This window comes from Vigna umbellata, chromosome 3 (assembly GCF_029865625.1).
Source record: "Vigna umbellata cultivar VRB3 chromosome 3, Vumbellata_1.0, whole genome shotgun sequence".
Lineage (NCBI taxonomy): Eukaryota > Viridiplantae > Streptophyta > Magnoliopsida > Fabales > Fabaceae > Vigna > Vigna umbellata.
Window position 1 is genome coordinate 21,301,541 of NC_142167.1, and position 21,050 is coordinate 21,322,590.

The 21,050-nt window shown below is 28.3% G+C and overlaps 2 protein-coding genes across 2 annotated transcripts; both read left to right on the top strand.

The window, feature by feature from the left end:
* The first annotated feature begins 777 nt into the window (after positions 1-777).
* On the top strand, positions 778-2,433 carry LOC124829548 (expansin-like A2). The gene is made up of 5 exons (XM_047303080.2): positions 778-984; positions 1,095-1,204; positions 1,333-1,511; positions 1,851-1,983; positions 2,072-2,433. The coding sequence occupies exons 1-5, from the start codon at positions 870-872 to the stop codon at positions 2,315-2,317; spliced, it is 783 nt and encodes a 260-aa protein (XP_047159036.1). The 5' UTR covers positions 778-869; the 3' UTR covers positions 2,318-2,433.
* A 14,918-nt stretch (positions 2,434-17,351) lies between these two features.
* NAC036 (NAC domain containing protein 36) lies at positions 17,352-18,798 on the top strand. Its single transcript, XM_047303116.2, has 3 exons — positions 17,352-17,629; positions 17,720-17,988; positions 18,215-18,798. Exons 1-3 carry the CDS (start codon positions 17,449-17,451, stop codon positions 18,653-18,655), a joined length of 891 nt encoding a protein of 296 aa, XP_047159072.1. The 5' UTR covers positions 17,352-17,448; the 3' UTR covers positions 18,656-18,798.
* The last annotated feature ends 2,252 nt before the right edge of the window (positions 18,799-21,050 follow it).

Consider the following 21,050-nt stretch of genomic DNA (forward strand, 5'->3'; position numbering starts at 1 on the left):
CATTTAATTCAAATTACTTAAAAATTTATGAGAAAGATAAACACGAATTAAGTCTAAATTAAATAAATCATTGTCTTTTATCTTGAATTTGGATTCTTTACTAATTTTTCTGTGATCAGCCTCTAATGTGTCGTTACGCGTAACACAGCATCCATTAATTTGCATCTTATTCGTAACCCTCATCAATTGATTACAAACCACTGATTAATTTATGAAAATGAGTGTAATCAGAAGACAGTAAAAGAAAACCAGCGGAAGTGTGAAAAAGGTTTTGGCAGCAAAAACATCATGATACCTCGTAATCAATCGATGTCCATCTCCGTCTATAGTAACAGTTAAAAAGAAAGAGAAGAACACGTCGTAGCAGTCACCAACAACAGCTGTTTGGTATTGGCGCATAGAGATATGCAGAGTCGGTGAGTGCTGTCAGAAAGTGGCCCCATTTACTTTCTTTCTGCTGCCGCGTTAAGTAAGTGCGTTTACCCTTTTTCTCATTACCAAACATGACTTTAATCTATATATAATTCTATTTTCGATTCAATAAATTTATTACTTTTGTATAATATTCAATTTTAATAAATTTATTTGTTATATATATAGTGTTCATCTTTCAAACTCAGATTTTCAAACAGATTCATCCTTATCAGTTACAAAGCCCTTTTGAGAAATCTGACGTGTGACCCTTTTGAGATATATATATATATATATATATATATATATATATATATATATATATATATATATATATATATATCCATTATATATATATACGTTCTTCCCCTTCCTTTCTCAACCAACCACTTCAACTTACTGAGTCATCTCAGAACGATCAAAAATCCAACACATTGCATACTGTAACACACACATACATGGCTTTCCTTCTTCTCTTTCTCCTCTCCCTTCTCGCTTCTTCTGCCACTGCCTGCGATCGCTGCCTGCATCAGTCCAAGGCTTCCTATTTCTCCAAGGCTTCTGTTCTTTCATGTAACCACATTCATTCGTTCATCTATTCATCAGTGTTGTAATCGCCTTCGATTTTCATCTCTAACCAGGCCAAATAGAATGATCTTATGTGAATTTTGTGTATGAATCAGCTGGGGCATGTGGGTATGGGTCTCAGGCACTGGACTTCGGTGGTGGAAACCTTGCAGCTGGTGTGGCCTCTCTCTTCAAAGACGGAGCCGGTTGTGGTGGCTGCTTTCAGGTTTGTATGCAAATCAGAAGGACCATGTATATTCATTAATTATAACTATTATTATCACTGTCATCAGTAATGTAATGTAAGTAATTAACATTTTTGTTTTGTAATCAATGGATGGCATGTTAATACAGATAAGATGCAAGAACCCAAGTGTTTGCAGCAAACTGGGTACTACGGTGCTGTTGACTGATCTCAATCGCAACAACGAAACTGACTTTGTGCTCAGCAGCAGAGCTTTCTCAGGCATGGCTCAGAAGGGCAAGGGCCAAGAAATATTGAAACTTGGCATTGTTGACATTGAATACAAGAGGTAGGCTTAAATCACTTCAATTTTAGATAAAGTTTTATCCTTTTCCCTTTGTTCTTCTTTTCCTTTTCCCTTGCTTTGCCAGCGGTTTTGGCCTGTCCCCACTCCCCACCTACCGGCCCACCCACCACCTATACAGAACAACCATGGTGGACCAACCTTTAATATTGTGAATCCCTACCTCAATCATGTGCCACTGTAATGACAGTAACGGTCTAATGTCTTTTTTATGACCCAATGTCGATCTTAATCTATTACTTGGCTTTAGCAAGTGGAAGTAATTAGATAAGATGAGGTTTGAAAGAACGCTGACTCTTTCTCGGTGGGTGTTTGATGGAGCAGAGTACCCTGTGTTTACAAAAATCAGAATTTGGCGGTCCGTGTGGAAGAATCAAGCAAGAAGGCAGATTATTTAGCAGTAAAATTTCTGTACCAAGGAGGTCAAACAGAGATTGTGGGCGTTGATGTGGCTCAGGTGTGTTGTCAGACAGAAAACATTATCAGTATTTTGTTTTTTGATTGAACAAGATTTTGTTAACGTTGGTTGCAATTTTGATTATTAGGTGGGGTCTGCGAATTGGAGCTTCATGAGCAGAAACCACGGTGCAGTGTGGGACACGAGTAGGGTACCAAAAGGTGCATTGCAGTTTCGTTTTGTGGTCACAGCAGGGTATGATGGGAAGTGGATTTGGGCAAAGAAGGTTCTACCTGCTGATTGGAAAAATGGTGTGATATATGATTCTGGGGTTCAGATAACAGACATTGCACAAGAGGGTTGCTTCCCTTGTGATGATTCCACCTGGTCATGATTCATTGCAACTCTATATAACCTACCTTCACACATACACACATACTCTAAGTCATACTGAGAAATCATGGAATAGCTTAATTCAATAAAATTTGATGATTCTTTTTTACTTTTTCATTCTTTTGGAATATACGATTTACATTTTGACAGCATCTTTTAGATGAGCATAAGAGGTATTGTTCTTCAACCATTAACTATGACTGGTTTTTTCGGGGCTGAAAAAACGCGTTAAAACTGAGTTTTCTTTAACCTTCTTCTGGGAGCGTAAAATCTCCATTGCAATGGTTCGATGCCACTCTGCTTATAGCAATATGAAGTGAACTTCATATAGGAAAATTAGTGACAGAATTGGACACAAAACTACCATACTAACTATCGATATAAAATATGGAAACAAAAATCACCTGAGTAAAAGCATAATTGTTCTGAGTTACCTTTCAAATTCTGTCATTTTCATCTTTTCCTTCTTAAATAAGTTGTGGTAACGTTTCTATATAAAATCCAGAGATGTATTGTTCAGAGGATTGATTTATTGCACACTGTTTTCTGTTTTCTGCTTTTCGTTTATTCAGTTTCAAAACTAGTTGTAGATTTTGTACAAAACAACAACTGTTCTGAAATCAGCGGGAGATAAAAAGAAATAACCTAAATGTATAATGGGAGTGCGAAGAGAGAAAAACGGGTACAAATAACATGGGCCGTACCATAGTCAGATACATTCAATTTTGGGAACGTAAGACTCATGATGATGAGTGAGTTAAATTAATTGAACTCTAAAATTACACTGAATAGAAAATAATTCGTCTGAATTGAAAATTAATTGAATTAAATTATTTTTTCTTTTAACAAATTAAGCTGAATTATTATTTAATAATCATGAAAAAAAATAGATAAAAAGAAAAAAATTATCATTACTACAAAATATAGATTCTCCCATAGATAATAAAATTAAAAATATCAATTTATCGTACTTACCTCTCACACTCAAAAGATTAATCAAACTCGCATCAAAATTTAATGCAGCCTTTAACTCACAACTAACTTTAATTCAAAATATTAAATTTATAACTTTCTATATATTTGCTATCTTTCTCAATTCAACTTAATAATCCACACTTAATTTTCTCAACAGTTTTCTCAATAAAACTAGTTTTTAATGTATTTAAACCAAATCACCATCTCACAATTTGCTCTTAATAAACTTAATATTATATTTAGTTGTACATAGTTAATTTTCATAGATATTTAAAACACGTTGTAATTTATACACACAATTAATCCAAAAATCTATATAAGAAAGTAAATTCAATTTTCTTTCTGCTTGTCCCATTTTTTTCATTACAAAGTATTATTAGATAAATTTAGTAAATGTTTGGCACAATAATATCTTTCGGATCAAAGAGTCGAGATGATAACCATAATATAACATCATCTATCAATTTTTTTTTTACTTTTTTTTTTGTCACATCATAACTCTAATTGTTTTGGTGTAAAGAGTCAAGATCAACACTCTAAAATTTGATAAATTGTTTGGTTTTGAAAGCTCTCATAAAGTCTAAGTTCTGAGTCTAGTCGTTTGTTTGAATTGTTCGAAAGATACTTACAAAAGACACTTCGATATCAAAGTCAGGTCATTGTTGGTAGTTCATAAATTAATAATGTAGTAAATACATATCACATATCTTCTTACCTCAAGCCTATATTTATAAATTTTGGAGTGAACTTTTGATTAAAATCGACATAATCACGATTCAATTGTGAATAATCATACTCTACCTTTAAATTGATTAATATTAAAGTTAATTATCCCAACTCATGATTAATCGGTTTACTTTCATGTTGACCCGTGTTGATAGCGTCTTGTTCAATAATATTAGTAAATGGATATCGTCTTCTACATTGAATGACAAAACAATTATACAATACACTAATAATAATTATTTTTTATTTATAAGAGTTATTTGGTTGTTATTTAATATTTTGGGTGTAGATCTATCTTAATCAATGTAGCATATTTAATAAGTTTCTTGACCAACTTATGTGAAAGAAGGATAGTTATAACACTTTAGAGCCTATAAAGCGTGATTGGAGCACTGCCCTCACTATCAGAAGGTGTTTTAATGGCAAAATGTTTTCTCGTACTCGTTCGCAACAAGAAGTCTTTAATAGTTGTTAAATGCCGTTGAAATTATGTTTTCTTATTAAAGTTGTTTTTATGGATACGTGTATATAATTCGAGATAATATGTCTTAATTGATGTGTCTTGGTTCATACTTAAACTTCACCTTTATTTAAGTTTGTACTCAGTAAGAAATAATTTTTATGTGGAAAAATATTAAGCATATGTGAATTAAAATTCCAAGTGATAATAAAAATTTAAACTAGGATAGGTTTAGAAATATTTAATATACGTTTCGTAGGGGGTGTAGATAGAAATTATGGATTTGAACTTAAAGGTGGGCTTTCGTTAGGTTAGCTGAAAGTTATAAAATAAGGTGGGTGATCTTAGTACATTAGGGGTGTTGTTGGAGGATTTTCCTATCGTTTTCATATTCAGAACGAAAAGTAGAAGGGTGTTGCTCCCTCCACCTCCACACCCTTCTCCCTCCACCTCCCCAATTATCTTTAATTCCAATTATATCCTTAAAGTTAAAATTTTTTATTTTTATTATTTTATTATTTTAATATTTTAATATTTAAATATAAACTAATATAAATATACATTATTAAAATACATTAAAAAGATATTCAAAAATAATAAATCAAAATATTAAAATATATAATAAAATAATAACAGAAACATAAAATTAAAACAAAGCTTAAACGGATGACATCCTTCAACGGATGTCAACATCCGTTTAAGGTGAAACGGATGTCGACATCCGTTTTGCCTTAAACGGATGTTGACATCCGTTGAAGGATGTCATCCGTTTAGGCTTCGTTTTCATTTTACGTTTTAGGGTTAAAGGATTATTGGAAAGATTATTGGAAGGATTATTGGAAGGGTTTAGGGTTTAGGGTTTAGGATTATTGGAAGGATTATGACTACGTACCTGGAGAGGAACCACGACAAGCACATTACACCACAAACGCACTGCACCACGTACTGCACCGAAAGCAAGAGGAAGATTGCTTGATAATTCTTTTCACGATCACTGAGCTTTGCAGAAAAATATTTTACTCATACAAGGAACTACGTAGGTTATCAGTGAAATATATTATAAATGAATAAAATTAAAAAACAATAATTCTAAAAATAAAATTTTACTGAGAGGCAAAATAGTAAAGGGGAGGTGAAGGGAGAAGGCTGTGGTGGTGGAGGGAGCAACACCCAAAGTAGAATCATCATTTTTTTTCCTATATTTTTTCTTCTTCCTTCTTTCCTACATAGAATGGGAAATGGGAAATTATAGATTTCTAATTCTTTGAGTATTTTTTAAGTAAATTCTCTCTTTTTGTATGTTTTCTACTTTTTATTTTGCTGAACATGCATGGAAGTTTTAGTAAGAAAGTGTGAAAGATTAAATTTGAATTTCATATTGAAAATTGAATCATTAGATTTTTATCATTGTTTATTATTTAATCTTTGTTATTGTTTTTTTTTACGTTTATTTCTTAGAAAATACAAACAACTGTGGATTTCTTTTTAGTGCTAGATAAAGAGAGTCAATGAGTCAGTCAACTCTTGTTTTGTTGCATCAATTACGGGGTTGTCATGTGGAAAGTGACATTAAAAATATGATAAATTATTTCATTGTAAATTTTGATAATATAAAGCGAACGAAGAAATTTGAACATTATACTTCATATATCATTATTCGTTTTTTAAGAAAACGAAAAAATATTACTTACATCTTGATTAAGATTTTAATTATTTTAGTGACTTTGTTAATGAGTATTTAGATCTATGATTGGACGGCTATACCGTTAAATTTCAATACTTAACTAATGAAGGGTTCAGAAACATATTCATGCCGGTAAAAAATAATTCATAATAGTATAAATAGATTAAAAAAAAAGTTCTAAGATATGAATGATTTATTATTTTACTTCTTTTTCTTTTTTGACTTAAATGTTTTGCTATTTCGTAAAAATTTATTAAAATAAAAAAAAAATACAAAAGTATATGGACTACATTAAGTTATGATAAAATTTATTTTTCACAAAAACATAACTATATATATTATGAAAAAAATACAAATAAATATATATAGAGTTAAAATATTAAATTATTTATACAAATATTTATAAATAAAAATCAAATTAATTAATGACATTATTTTTCTTACGAAAACATAAGAAATTTATTCAAATCTATTATGATTTCTTATTATTTAAATAATCATAATAATAATAATATTAACTCTAATCACTTTAAAAAAATAATTACAAAAAAATTCATAAATTGAACAACTAAATTAAAAAAAAAAGTGTAAATTTTGAAAATTTTCATTCAAACATCCTCATAATCCCAAAGTAATAGAACAGTGGAAAAAGAAAATGATTATTTCCACACAAAAGATACATAGAGAATAAAATCACTTTCCTTTTTTTTTTTAACCTCAAAGTCAATTGCAAATAGTAACCCAACAACTTGTAAATAATCAAAATTTTACTTAGTACATAATATTTAATAAAATCAAGTTTCTCCAATTCACAATTTATAATTTTTTTTAACAACTTCTTTACATGTCATTGATAGTTCATATACATAGTCGTATCTATTAAATTAAAAAATCACATGAATTAAAATATTAAACTAATAATAAATTATATTATTTAATTTTTTCAATAATTCTTTTAATTTAATTCAACTGCTTACAAGTTATCACATTTATCTTTATTATGCACATAGCTGGTTAGCTCAATTTGCGCCTGATTCATAGCTTTGGATATATTGTCTCAATTATAGGCATAGATCAAACAAAACTGCCTTTATCGTTTTTTTGCATTAAAAGTTCTCGAAACTTAATAACAAATATAATTTATTTTCTGATTCTTTTTTAATAATTTCGCTTAAGAGTTATATGATATTATTGCTGAGATTTGAATTAGAGGTGAATCACATAAAATTCTTTGGTTCAAACCTTAATACTGTAACTTTTCCCTTTTTTATTTATAATTTGTGACCAAATTATCATAATAGTCAAGATTAAAAAATTAATCAATTAAATTGATAACAATAATGTATTTTAAATAATATTTCCTTTCTCTTTTAAATATTTGTCTATATAATCTTTTACTTGTTTTAATTATATTCATTTAGTCTAAAGTTATTAATGGAAGACACATCATGGGTTGGATCGTCTTAAAAAATTACCACTATATATATATATATATATATATATATATATATATATATATATATATATATATATATATATATATATATATATATATATATATAATTAAACTTACCCAAAAGAATGGAATAAAATTTAATGTGTAGTGTAGTGATAAAACTATATACTCACAATAAAGGGAGCAAATTTAAAAATTTTATGCATACTAATAAAGTGTGTTGAGACACTTTGATAATTATTAAAAACCTTTTTTCTATACTAATTTTCTTATATTATTTATATGAAAGAGTAAGTTATAGTTAAAAAACATTAACTCGAATTTGTATAGTTGTTAATTTTTTTCTCATAACTTTTAAGTCATTATATTTCTAATTAACTTTCTTAGAAATGCAAACATTTATAAAAAATAAATTTTACAAATAAGTTTATTTAATTTTATTTCTTAACCTAATATTTTGTATGTAACATTTCAAAATTTATTATGTAATATTTTTCAGATATAATATATTATACTGATACTATTTTTTAATTATATCAATATTTATTATTTTCTAAAAATAGTATAAGATATATAATTTAAAAATAATAATTAATCAACATTATTTATACAATTAAAATTACATTTTTTATTTTCACAAAATTCAAATATAATTTAACAATACTTTAAATAAAAATAAGACTATATAAAATCTTACACTTTATGAAGAAGTTGATTTTACAAGTAGTAATGAAAATATAATTTAATATTAATGAAAATCATGTTAACTCTTAGATGATCTATATCATAAATAATATCTGATTTTGAATTAAATTATAAATTTTTAAAACAAATAATCAATTTTTAATGTGTGTAATTCTGTTATACGGGTTTTACGAATTTTGCAGATTTTTCATTTTGTAAAAAAACATTTTTAAGAACTTAAAATGGGATAAACAAATTATTTATCGTAGTTGTAACAAAAATGGTTTAAAAATATTACCTCTCAATTTATTCCTACTTTTTAATATATATATTTATTCCAAATTTTATTTCTCGTATATTTTTTTCTTTTATTTTATTGACTTTATTTTCTCTTTGGATGATTCGCACACTTGAGCTTATGGGCCAAAAGGATATGACAGGTGATGTCGTGATCCATGTTGGTACGATCAGATTCCGTTAATGGAAATTTTAATGCCGAATATCTTTTATCAATCACTTACTAATTTATCAATTTATATTCTCAGAAGCTGCACCTTGCTAATTTTCATTAATTCATAAATATTACTCACAACATAATTAATGTACAAATACAAAAAGGTTATATCGTCTTTATAGATTAATATTTTTCACTTATTAAAATTATTAATTCATTAAATATTATATAATTCAATATCTTCCGCTTGAATAATGTTTCTTTTCAAAACTTATTTTCAGATTAAAAATTATATACACAATATTTTATACTATTGTAAAATTGATTGATACCATGATTACGTTAATCAAAATCAAAATATTCTTATTTTTTAAAATATATTATCGTGAGTATTTAACATTTTAGTTTTAGTTCATTGTTTTGATGGCATCCAACATTATCTTGTCAAATAAGATATTAGTACACCGTACAATTTTAGGAAGAATTTAACATAAAAATATTTTTTTTCTTCCTGTTATTAGGACTCATCATACTTTATTTGTACTTGAAGAATTAATATATTATATGATTATAGAAAACGATATGGATCATTAACATCACTAAAACAAAAGATCATTTTCTCGACTTAGTATACACAAATCTATCATCGATGTTTAGAGTAATTAATTAAATGCATGATCAACGATAATATTATAACTAAACAATGTTGAAACTATGATTAGAGAATACCTAAGTCTTTTTCAAGGATATGTATAAATAAAAGTTCAATAAAAATAATATAAATATATAAGTGTTTCAAAGTAAAGAGTTTAATTTATGTCATTTATAAAGGTCATTATGTGTGTAGTATCGTTGAAACTTGCGATTAAATATTGATTTAAATATCGAAGTATACCTCCATTTCAATATTGAAACTGAAACAAATTTAAGATCGAAAATTTATCCACAAATAATTTCAAGAAGAAAATTGAAAAAAAGAGTAGAATATTCTATAAATTAAAATTGACTTACTCAAAAGTTAAAGCAAGAAATTATCATAGGCTTAAAAAGGGAACTTCTACAAATCAAATTTTAAATGAGCTTTGTTTCTAGAATATTGGATTCGAAGTGTTTACAATATTTATTGTAAATCCAATCTACTTGATAAAGATTCGTTTACTAAGCTAATAACAAACTTATGAGTTTTTCATTTTGATTCTAAAGTGTTTGAATATTCACTGTCAAAATAAAATTAATTCATTAATATTATTAGAGCTGTCAAAATAGGTTATAACCCGCGAGTCAATCTGGTCCATCATAGGTTTGAGCTGGGTTAGGTTTGAAAAAATTGTATGTTTTTTATGCGGGTCAGATTTGAACCTAATTCATTTAAACCCGGCTCACGCGGGTTGAACCCGTGGTGGGCCAAGTTGGCCCACCAACCTACCTACCTAATTTTATTTTTTTAAAGTTTAATTTAAATTTTATAAAAAAATATTTATTATTTTGTTTTTGCTTGAAAAAATTATTTAAGTTCCTTATTTTCAAAATTAATTAAACACTCATGCTACTAGGAGTGAAGTTTAGATTTGAATTATAGAAAGTTCGTAATTCTTTTTATTTAAAAGAAATTGCAATTAAGTGTACCACTGAGCCAATCCATTTACCCACCAACCTGTGATGAGTTAGACCGGATTCAAAATTTTTCTGACTCGCTAATAAATGAGTCGGATTGGGTTGGCTCACTAAGTAACCAATCCGTGGTGGGCCGGATCGGACCGAATAACCTGTTTTGACTGCTCTAAATATTATGAATCAAAGTTACAAATATCTCCAATGATTTTTTTTTTCTAATATGATATCAATCAACAATTCACACATTTCTTTTCAACATTCATATTTTTAGTATTTTTGTTTTTTTTTCAACAAAGTGGGATGGTGGATGATGAAAAAAAAAAATAAAACGGAGAATGAAAATGAAGAGACCTATTTTTTCTCAACAAGTTTATTGTGTTTTATTTCTTAAATATGTTTAAAAGAAGTTTACTTAAATATCGCAACGTAAAAAAAGTCTCCTTTCAAGCAATGATCCCGTGCAAGGATTATAACGGGTAGTACCGACAGAACTTTTTATTTATGTCTGTTGCAACTTGTGTGTATCCACTACGATCACCCATGACTGTAATCATGGAAATACTACGTATATCTACGAGTATTTGGTAAATAAAAAAATCATTTTAATAAAACTACTAATTTTAAAATCATTTCATACCCTATATCGATTAAAAGAATACTCTAAACGTATACTAAAATCAACGATACTGCTAAATTTACTGGGTGCACCAGAAAAAAGTACAAAAGGCAAACCGCAGCAAAAAATATCAAAATTTACCTGTTTTGTTAAAAGTATACGAACTTAATTAACCAAAAGAAAACTTAAAATAGAAAAAAATAATAATAAATTTATAATTTGATGTGGGAAAGCACATTGAAGAGAAAAAAGACATCTTGGGAATGGGTTTTGGAATCGATGAAATACGAAATTTCCTTTCCCATTGAAAAATGGAAATCGTACTGGTATGCTTCTGGTATATTAAAAAGAAGCAGCAGATCGAAAGCACATGTTTTTGGCTTCCCCCTTGTAATTTCTCTCAGACATATTATACTGTGTAGTAAAGTCACGTAAGCAGTGTCTGTCGATTTATTTATTTATTTTAGTTTTGTGGGCCCCGCATGCGACAAACTGAAAATTTATCTTTTTGGGAAATGGAGAAAATTCGAGGAAAGAGCATGGGAAGCTGCTTTTTTGATGACAGAACAAATTTGTAAGACTTTGATTTGGTAAAGGTTTTAGCATAAAAGATTGAAGAGTGTTGTGTTTATGTTTGATTCCAACGAAATTCACATCTCATCATCATCATCATTTACTTGTGATGGAGATACCTATTTTTGCTCTTGGTCTTCGCACAAGACTTCCAAGTCAAACCCAAAATCATATCCATTCAATATTTTTTTCTATTTTTGTTCATATTATTATTATTTTAATGTTTCTGTCAAGAGAAACTGGGTGTGACTTGAAAGGAAGCAATGAAAATAATAATGTTCGGGACGCGGAAATGCTTTTGAATTTACGATTAAACAACTACTTTGCATCATTTCTATCTAATCACTCTAAAAGACTTCTGCAATATTCACAAATTGACTTCACAAACTAATTAATCATTAACAAAATAAACAAAATAAAGCTACTTCTTTTTCTGTCTATTACTTTATTACACTATTTTTCAAGAGTTTAATAAATTGAAATTTGTTTTTATTTTAAATTTTTATATATTTTTATCTTCAAACTTTAAACTAAATAAATATAATCCTTTTAAATTAATAATATTAAGTTTTCATACGTATTAAATAATATATAAAACTTAAATGTTACATTAAAAATATATTTTATATTATATGATCATTCGGTCAACAGTACGAATCAAACCGTTAACAATCTAACAACAAAACAATCGACAAACCGAGTGCTAAAATAATAAACAAGTTTAGCTATTGAGAATATTTAAGTTAATCTTAAGTCAAGTCATTAGTGCATGGATTGCAATTGGGTTAGTACTCATTATAAGCTTACAACGAAAGTCTATAAATATAGGTTTAACATTAAGGTAATTAGTCACTTTTACTACACATTTATTGTTAAGATAGTCAGACAAACACATTTTATCATTAGTGTTTTTTGCAAGTGGTACCCAACCAGAATAAAGAAGATTGTAGACCAAATTATGACTTAAACTTAGAGTTTGAAAACAATTTGTATAAGAAGATTTAATATCGATCGCATAAATCAACACATTTTAATATATTAAAAATCTTTATTTAATAAGATTAAAAAAACTCTACTTAAGTTACTTAGTATTTGGCCATTAATAATCTATATGGTGGGAAAAAATATGTAGTTAATGCTTTTCCGAATTTTTGAGTAATGTAAGGGTTGGTTATTCCATTTGGTTCAGAGACTTTTAAATTGAATACAGGATTGAATGCAGTTTGTTTTAATTTGTCATCATTTTTAAATTAAACTAATTTAATGTTTTATGATTTAATTTAATTGATTTTTGTTTTTTTACTGTAAAATTAATATTTTTTTAAATATTAATATTGTTAAATAAAAGGACTAAAATAATTTTTTAAAACTATTGTCATATTCATATTTTTGGCTTATTCTTATATTCATACATAAAATATTACATAACTCTACAGCTTAAAACCTAAAACATGCGAATTTATTATTGTGTTTTAGTAAATATAAATTTATAATAAAATCAAATCATATCAAGCTATAAAATATTTTTTCAACGAACATATTTATGTATTTTTTAATTTTTAGTAAAACCAAAACAATAATTTGGTTTGAAAATTGATTTCTTTTACTGAGATCCAAATGAAACCGTCAACAAAACCTTCTCGAATACTTGTTAGATATGTTTCATAATTAACTAAAATTCTCTTAAAGCGACAAATTTGTGTTGTCAGTTCTAAATGATAAGAGTTAATAAAAACTACTTTTTTTTTAATAATTTTAGACAACATATAGGGTTAGAAAAAACTATCAAAGAAATGATTGTAAATAATTAGAATTAATTACCATCTAAACATATTTTAATTCCAAGTCCATTAAAATAATATTATTAAAATCAATCTACGCATTTAAGATATTATTCATTTTGTAGTCTGAAATTTTTGTCTTAAAAAAACATTCGAAATTTTATTCACTTTACAATATAAATTTTTTGTTTCGGTTGTCATAAAAAGACATAAGGTTGAAAAAAGTTAATATATTTAAATTTTATTTGATCTTGATTTCTAAATCTATAAGTATACTAAAACAATTTTTATTTTTTGAAAAAATAAATTATAAGTTTTAAATTTCATATTTTCAATTTTTTTTCTTGGTTTCTGTCCATATCTAGTTTAAGGTTAAAAGTGAAGAATATTAATAAATATAATTAAGTAATACAAATATTTAGATTAAGATATAGTTATATATTTTGGCCAATAATTTTATTTTAATGTTGTATTTTCATTAAAAACAGTATACTTTTAGATAAATAATATGAATTGTATTTAAAGCATTATCTGTTAAGCTAAAAATATAGTATAGATATATAATTATTTGAAAATTATAATATGTTAAAAAGCATTAAAACTTACACGAGGTTATGATGATTTGAAATATAACTGGGCGATCCCAAAATTTGTGGAATCTATTCTTTGTCGAAAGTTCATCAAACAAGGTTTCATTTAGTTGATCTTTTATGATGATAAAATTGCATCCGTTAAATGCGATCACATGCATATTATGATTGAAGCTTATTTGTCTCATAGCTGAAAAAAGACACTAGGTAGGTTATCCCACTTGCTGCATACCAAGTCAAATAGGTTTAAATTTTATAGCTAATTTGTTATATCAAATTACATTTTCTTTCTAAAAGACTTAAGATAAATGTAAGTGTTTAGAATTATACGGTTGAAGTTAACGTTCAATGTTTGTGTAACACTATAAATGATCTAATTGTTGGTTTTTTTTTAATTTGTAGTGATCGTTTGCCTTATATTGTTCAGAGGACACTTGCAGAAGATGTTCCAATGTTAAAGTAGTTTGAGTTTGACTGTTCAAATATTAAATGCATAATAAATGTAATCACATACTTTCTTACCTCAAACTTATATTTATAGATTTCGGAGTGAATTTTAATTAGCAATGACCTAACTATGGATCAACGGGTGATAATCATACTTTGTCTTAAATAGTTCAGTATTAGAACTAATATCTTGAGGATTGATAGTTTGGTTTCATGTCTTGGTTGTATGGTCGCAAGAGTTATTCATAAAAAATATCTAAGGGTTAACTGATCGATTTGTAACTAGTCAAAAAATTTTACAATATAGCAACCAAAAATTTAGCCCAAAGTTTTACGTTAAAAAAATTAAATATCAATTTAATTTAAACCATTATGAATTAATCACTCAGAGTGAATTTGAAATAAATAATTTCTATATAATCACATTATTAATGGTAGTTGTCTACAATTATTTATCAGAAACTAACATCAAACTTATGTTAAATCCTACAAGCTCATATTAGCTAATTTCATCGCTTTACACATCAATCCCACAAACATATATAACTTAAAACAAACTTTGCAAAAGAATTTCATTCATAAACCATTAAAAAGAGCAATGCTACTGAGTGCAACATTCTTATTTGAGGCATATTCTTCAATTAAAAAATGGGAAAGTTACTGCCTTTCTTTCACTAACCATCATCCAGTATCCAAACAAATTATTATAAAACTCACAATTTTGCATTCACATAATGTATAGGTATATAACTTAGAGTTTGCAATTTAACATTAATTATAGTCATGAACTTTAATTAATCTCCCTTATCTCATAATATATTGCTCTAGAAACAAAATGAAGTTAGAGAAGTCATGATTTCTCCTAGAAAACTCATTTACAAACCAAACTATATTACTACAACGTACACTAAAAAAATATTACGATAAGATATATCAAAAGTTTAAGTGATAAAGTTACAAAATCAAATATCAGACAGTAAAATATGTAATTAAACTGAAAGTAACAACATTACGTGTCATTTATTTTAAATAATTTTGCATTTTATTCTTTTTATTGTATAGCTTATATTTTTTTTTCTGTATAAATGTTGAATACTATGAGAAAGAAAAATGCAAGTTTCATATTACTAAAAAAAAATACTATATCATATTTGCAGTATAAAAGTGAGAGAAAAAATATGTTATTATAAAGTTGAATAGGATCCAAAGTCGTATTTTATAATGATATCAGAGGTTAATTAACATATATTTGTTAAAATTGTCACTTACACCTAAATTTTCCCATGTTGATTTAATGGCTAATGTCGTTGATAAGTTTGGACAATTTCAATTGGCAATTAGTCTTGTTTTGTTTCCAACTTACGAGGCAAAAACTGTGTAAGAGACTCATTATTCTTCTAATTTCGATTCCACCTTCAACTTTCAAGTCACACCAAAGAATCAAAATTTTCATATTACTCCCAACTATTCAAGCTCCTATTAGTATTTGAGACGAGGACGTTTAACGGGTCAAAGTACGTAATCACGGTTAATGAATTGAGTTAAGTAATAAAACTGTCACACAAATTTTTACTATAAAAAAGTTACTACTTTTACTTAATGCTTGGGTTAGAAATCTCATTTGATTAAAAACACATGTAGGTAGTCATAGTCCTGACAATCAAAGATAGTTTAGTAGTCAACCAACGAATCCAACTGATTACCCAAATAAGTTGGACAACCATGATCAATCGTAAAAGTTATTCCACAACTCGGAAAACAAAGCATCAAGCCCGACCAAATACTAAATAGGCCAACTAATCATACATTAGTTTGGATAGACGTTTCACATACTGTAGTGCAAGCCATTGAGTCTGACCAGTCACCAAACTAATCGACCGATCATGTACAAGTCTGGATAGCCAATCACCAGTTCGATGAACAAGACACCAAGCCCAATCAACTGTGCACCAATTTGGTTAGCCGTGCACCAGTTCGTATAAGTCAAGCATTAATTCGAATAGCAAGTCATCAAACCTAGGTGATCATTAAACATATTGTCCAATATTGAATTGGACTGGTCATGATGAACAGTACTAGAATAGACCAACTTTAAAATTGATCAACTTAATATTAAAGTGTCATTAATTACAATTGAGTTATAATTAGACTAATATTAATCAAAAATCTGCTACGAAACTTATAAATAAATATTTAAGGTAAAAAAGTGTATTACATACATTAATTGTTATATTAATTACTATCTGACAAATGTTAAATAATACGAAAGATTATTACTTAAACAACATTTAAACTTCGGATAACACATAAATCTGAACCATTAACTTTTACCCCACATCTAAAACAAATTATAATATGTGAACGAAATGTGAATACTTTTGTGGTTATATATAATTTGGAATTCCATTGGTAAACAAAATAAGATTATGTACGTATGTAGATAGGAGGAACTTTCCAGAGGTTGGAGTTGAGTTAGCAAATTTTGTTATGTTCTATATCGAGTCGTTGCATGTTAGTACGTATTTGGTATAACTGGAATGCTCTTTTAACCTCTCACATTTTTCCACACACAAAATTGCAATTAAACTTCAAATTTAAAAAAAATGGTATATGGATGAATTAGCATGAGGAATTTCCGGGTAAAATTCCAGAACCGAAAGAAAAAACAGGTCAAGCCATAACATATTAACATGTAACATCTGTCCCCACAGCACAGTTTAGTCTCTGCAGACTTTTTGTCAAGCCGCGTGGGTCCCACCACATAAATCTCATAATCATGTGCAGAGTCGCATTTACAAGTCCATATTCTTTCAAGATTTCTTAAAGAGACTTTTGTGCCTCAAATGCCTCCACGACCAAGTCATACCCCAAACCTTAGTAATATTACATCGTAAATAATGAAAAAACACAGTTAAATCCACAGTTGTGAAACCAACCATGCAGCATAGCTTATAAATACCCTTCCATCACATTCATTTCAGTGTATCAACCACCTTCGTGTTCCTCTGAGAAAAACATAACCACTGCACTAGCTTAACAGTACGTAGTCACATAAGCAACTAAATTGATGATATGGCCACCATGGAAGACATGAGCATGAGTGGGGAAATTGCACTTCCTGGCTTCCGATTCCACCCCACAGAGGAAGAGCTTCTGGATTTCTATCTTAAGAACATGGTTGTTGGCAAGAAACTCCGTTACGACGTTATTGGTTTCCTCAACATCTATCACCATGATCCTTGGGACTTACCTGGTAATCATCCTTTTAATTGCTTCATTAATCACATCTCACTAACACGTAACAGAGATTTGACAACGTTAAATTGTTACATCACATACGTAGATTTGGCTAAGGTTGGGGAGAGAGAATGGTACTTCTTCGTGCCGAGGGACAAGAAGCATGGAAGCGGAGGAAGGCCAAACCGGACCACCGAGAAAGGGTTTTGGAAAGCAACCGGTTCGGACCGGAAAATAGTGACTCTGTCTGATCCCAAACGCATAATCGGGTTAAGGAAGACCCTGGTTTTCTACATGGGAAGAGCTCCCAGTGGCCGCAAAACCGATTGGGTCATGAATGAGTATCGTTTACCTGACAATTGCAAATTACCCAAGGTACTTTCTTTTATCCACCATGAAAAATTTTGGATTTTGACGTGACCCATGAGAAATTTTTTAATTATATGAACTACCCATTGTTCTAAATTATTGAATTTAAGATAAAATAGTTAAAAAAGAAAAAAGGGTATCTGAAAAAGAAGGAAAGTTTGGTAGAAGGTGTGTGAATGCATTTGCATTGATGATGATGATGATGATTGTGTTATTTGGCAATTGGGTACAGGAAATAGTGTTGTGCAAGATATATCGAAAGGCAACTTCGTTGAAAGTGCTGGAGGAAAGAGCAGAGAGAGAGATGAAGCAAATGGTGGGATCCCCTGCTTCTCCTCCTTCATCGACGGACACCATGTCCTTCAGCAGCCCACAGGAAGAGGCAAACGTGCCCTTGCCTCTGCCCTTGTTGCAGCATGTTCTTAAGAAAGAGTCTGAATCTGAAGAAACAATGGCATGTGTAGTGCCTAAACAAGAGAAAACAAGCAGCAGCAACAACAACAACAAAGGCAGTTGTGGGGCATCTTCCCTACAAATGCCCTTTGGGAAGGACAATCTTCCGGACCTGCAGCTTCCCATGTTGACAGATTGGACCCAAGATACCTTCTGGGCTCAGTTGAATAGTCCATGGCTCCAAAACTTAACTCCTTCCAACATCTTAAACTTTTACTGACTCCACACATAATCAATCTCTATGTGTATCAACTGCAACTTCAAGTCAATCACTTCTTATTATTACTACCTATTTATTTATTTTCGAATGTATATGCACTTAGTTAATCAATTAATCAGTTAATTAATATCGTATTAACTCCACAGCTTTTCCTGCAAATACGTGTTTTCCTCCATTTCTGCATATCTGCAACCTCTTCTTTCATCATATTTCACTGTCATTGAATGTTCAAGTCAATTTTCATTACCTTATTGGAGATATGTTTTAATATTTAATCATTCTAGAATTGAAGTGATTGATCTACAATTAAACTAGTTGAGGATGTGGTGTAAACTTTCTTCGATTATTTCAAATTAGTTTCAAGGAGAATTGCTTAAAAAAGGACAATTGGAAATAGACGTGGATATGCCTAAATGCGCGTTCATTTAGATACCAAGTGAAGTTTGGTCGTGTCCTTTTTCCAATAGCACGTCTACCTACCAATTAATTATGGTTCTTTTAGACATCAAAATACCACATAAAAAATACGATTATCATATTTTAACAACTTGTTTTAATAACTTTTTGACAATAGATTATGTGTTATTATTTTATTGGTCCGTATATTTGAAACGGACCAATCACAATCTACCACATAGGTTGTCGTAAAAAAATTATCAAAACAAGTTGTTAAAGAGACATTTTCATAAAAAATAATTTCTTTCACTTAGAGGTAAAACAGTAAATATAAGAAAACAAAAAACAAAAAGAATAACATAAAAAAGTGCATACAACACAACAAAATCTTGTAACAATAACAAAATGTAGTGGTGAATAAAACAAATTAAGAAAATGAATAATTGTACAATACTAATATTAGTTATTAGTATTATTTGTTGGTCTATCGAGAAGAATGTTTATTATAAAGATACAACACCAATAAGATCTAAACTTAATCATATAAGAAATGAAAATATTCTCTATCAAAAAATTTAAGATAATGAATTAATAGATCTTCAACTTTATGTAATATATTTTATCTTTTCATTAATGTGAAACTTAGATTCACACTTAAAATTCTAACATATGATATTATATAACTTAATAAATAGTATAATATATAATATACGTTGTCATTAACTAATAAAAATACTATAAATGTACACACATTTATAAAAAAGCCTAAATGTTTCTTAAAATTAAAAAACAAGAAAATGCATAATACATGTTTTCTAAGAGTATTAGATAACTTTTATCAGAGAATTATCCTTGAAAATTATAAGTTAACTTTGTTTAAAGTATTTCAAATAACATTATCCCTCAATTGTGAAAGAAAGAATCTATCATCACCTTAAATAACTATTAGTAAATTCATAATTGAAGCACTCAACACAAACAAACCCCCATAGATATGCAACTCTAGAGAAAGAAGCCATTAAAGAAATAGAAGCAAATTTTGAAATTGTGAATAAATAAATCTACTACTACTCATACAGCACAGATTCACTTCACTGATGGTGTTCCAGTTCCATAAATCTTATTTGAGTTTTTTTAAATAATAATCTCATTATATTTTAATTCCACTAACACTATTAATCGATAGTAAAATGTTACTATCAGTGGTATATGATATCGGTCGAATTTTTATAAGATATTCATAACACTTTCAATTTAAATTTTAAAATAATAAATTTAGAAATATTCTTTCTTATACAATATTTAATTATTTTAATCTCAATTTTAATACGAAGGTTGGACTCACTTAAATTTCTTAACAAGTACGATTATTACCTAAACTTGTCTGGGATTAGCAAACATCAAGTATAGTGGAAGAATCTTATTCTATAATTAAAGAATTAACAAATATATTAGATGAAAATATCTTAAACTAATATTGGCATGCTTTTGCAGTGTCTTTTCAATTGCAAAGAGATGATGAAATTTGAACAATTGATTGGCGTAGACCTTTTCAAATGGCATAAATTTCAATGTGAAAAAGACATGTATCCAGGTGTTAGTCAGTAAAATCACACTTTATGTTATATATGGAGGAAAATCTATAAAGTTTATTAAGTAAAAAATCATAAGAATACATATAATTAATATTATTTTATGTACTAGGCTATTGACAAAAGTTATAGAGTACCTATTAAATTATTTATAACCCACAACTTAACAATAATTTCTTTTTTCTATCATCACTTAACATATATCCCATGCTTGACATTTCTTACAATTATTCTCGAAGTTTCATTGGAAAAAAAAATCATTTTGAAGAGAAAAGGACTGAATACGACTATTTTTTTCCACAATGTTGTGATTGAATTAAACATTTATATCAATTCAAGAATAAAACTAATATTAATAAAATTGACTCTTTTTTTTCTTAATCTTGAAGTTTGAGGGACATTTTGAG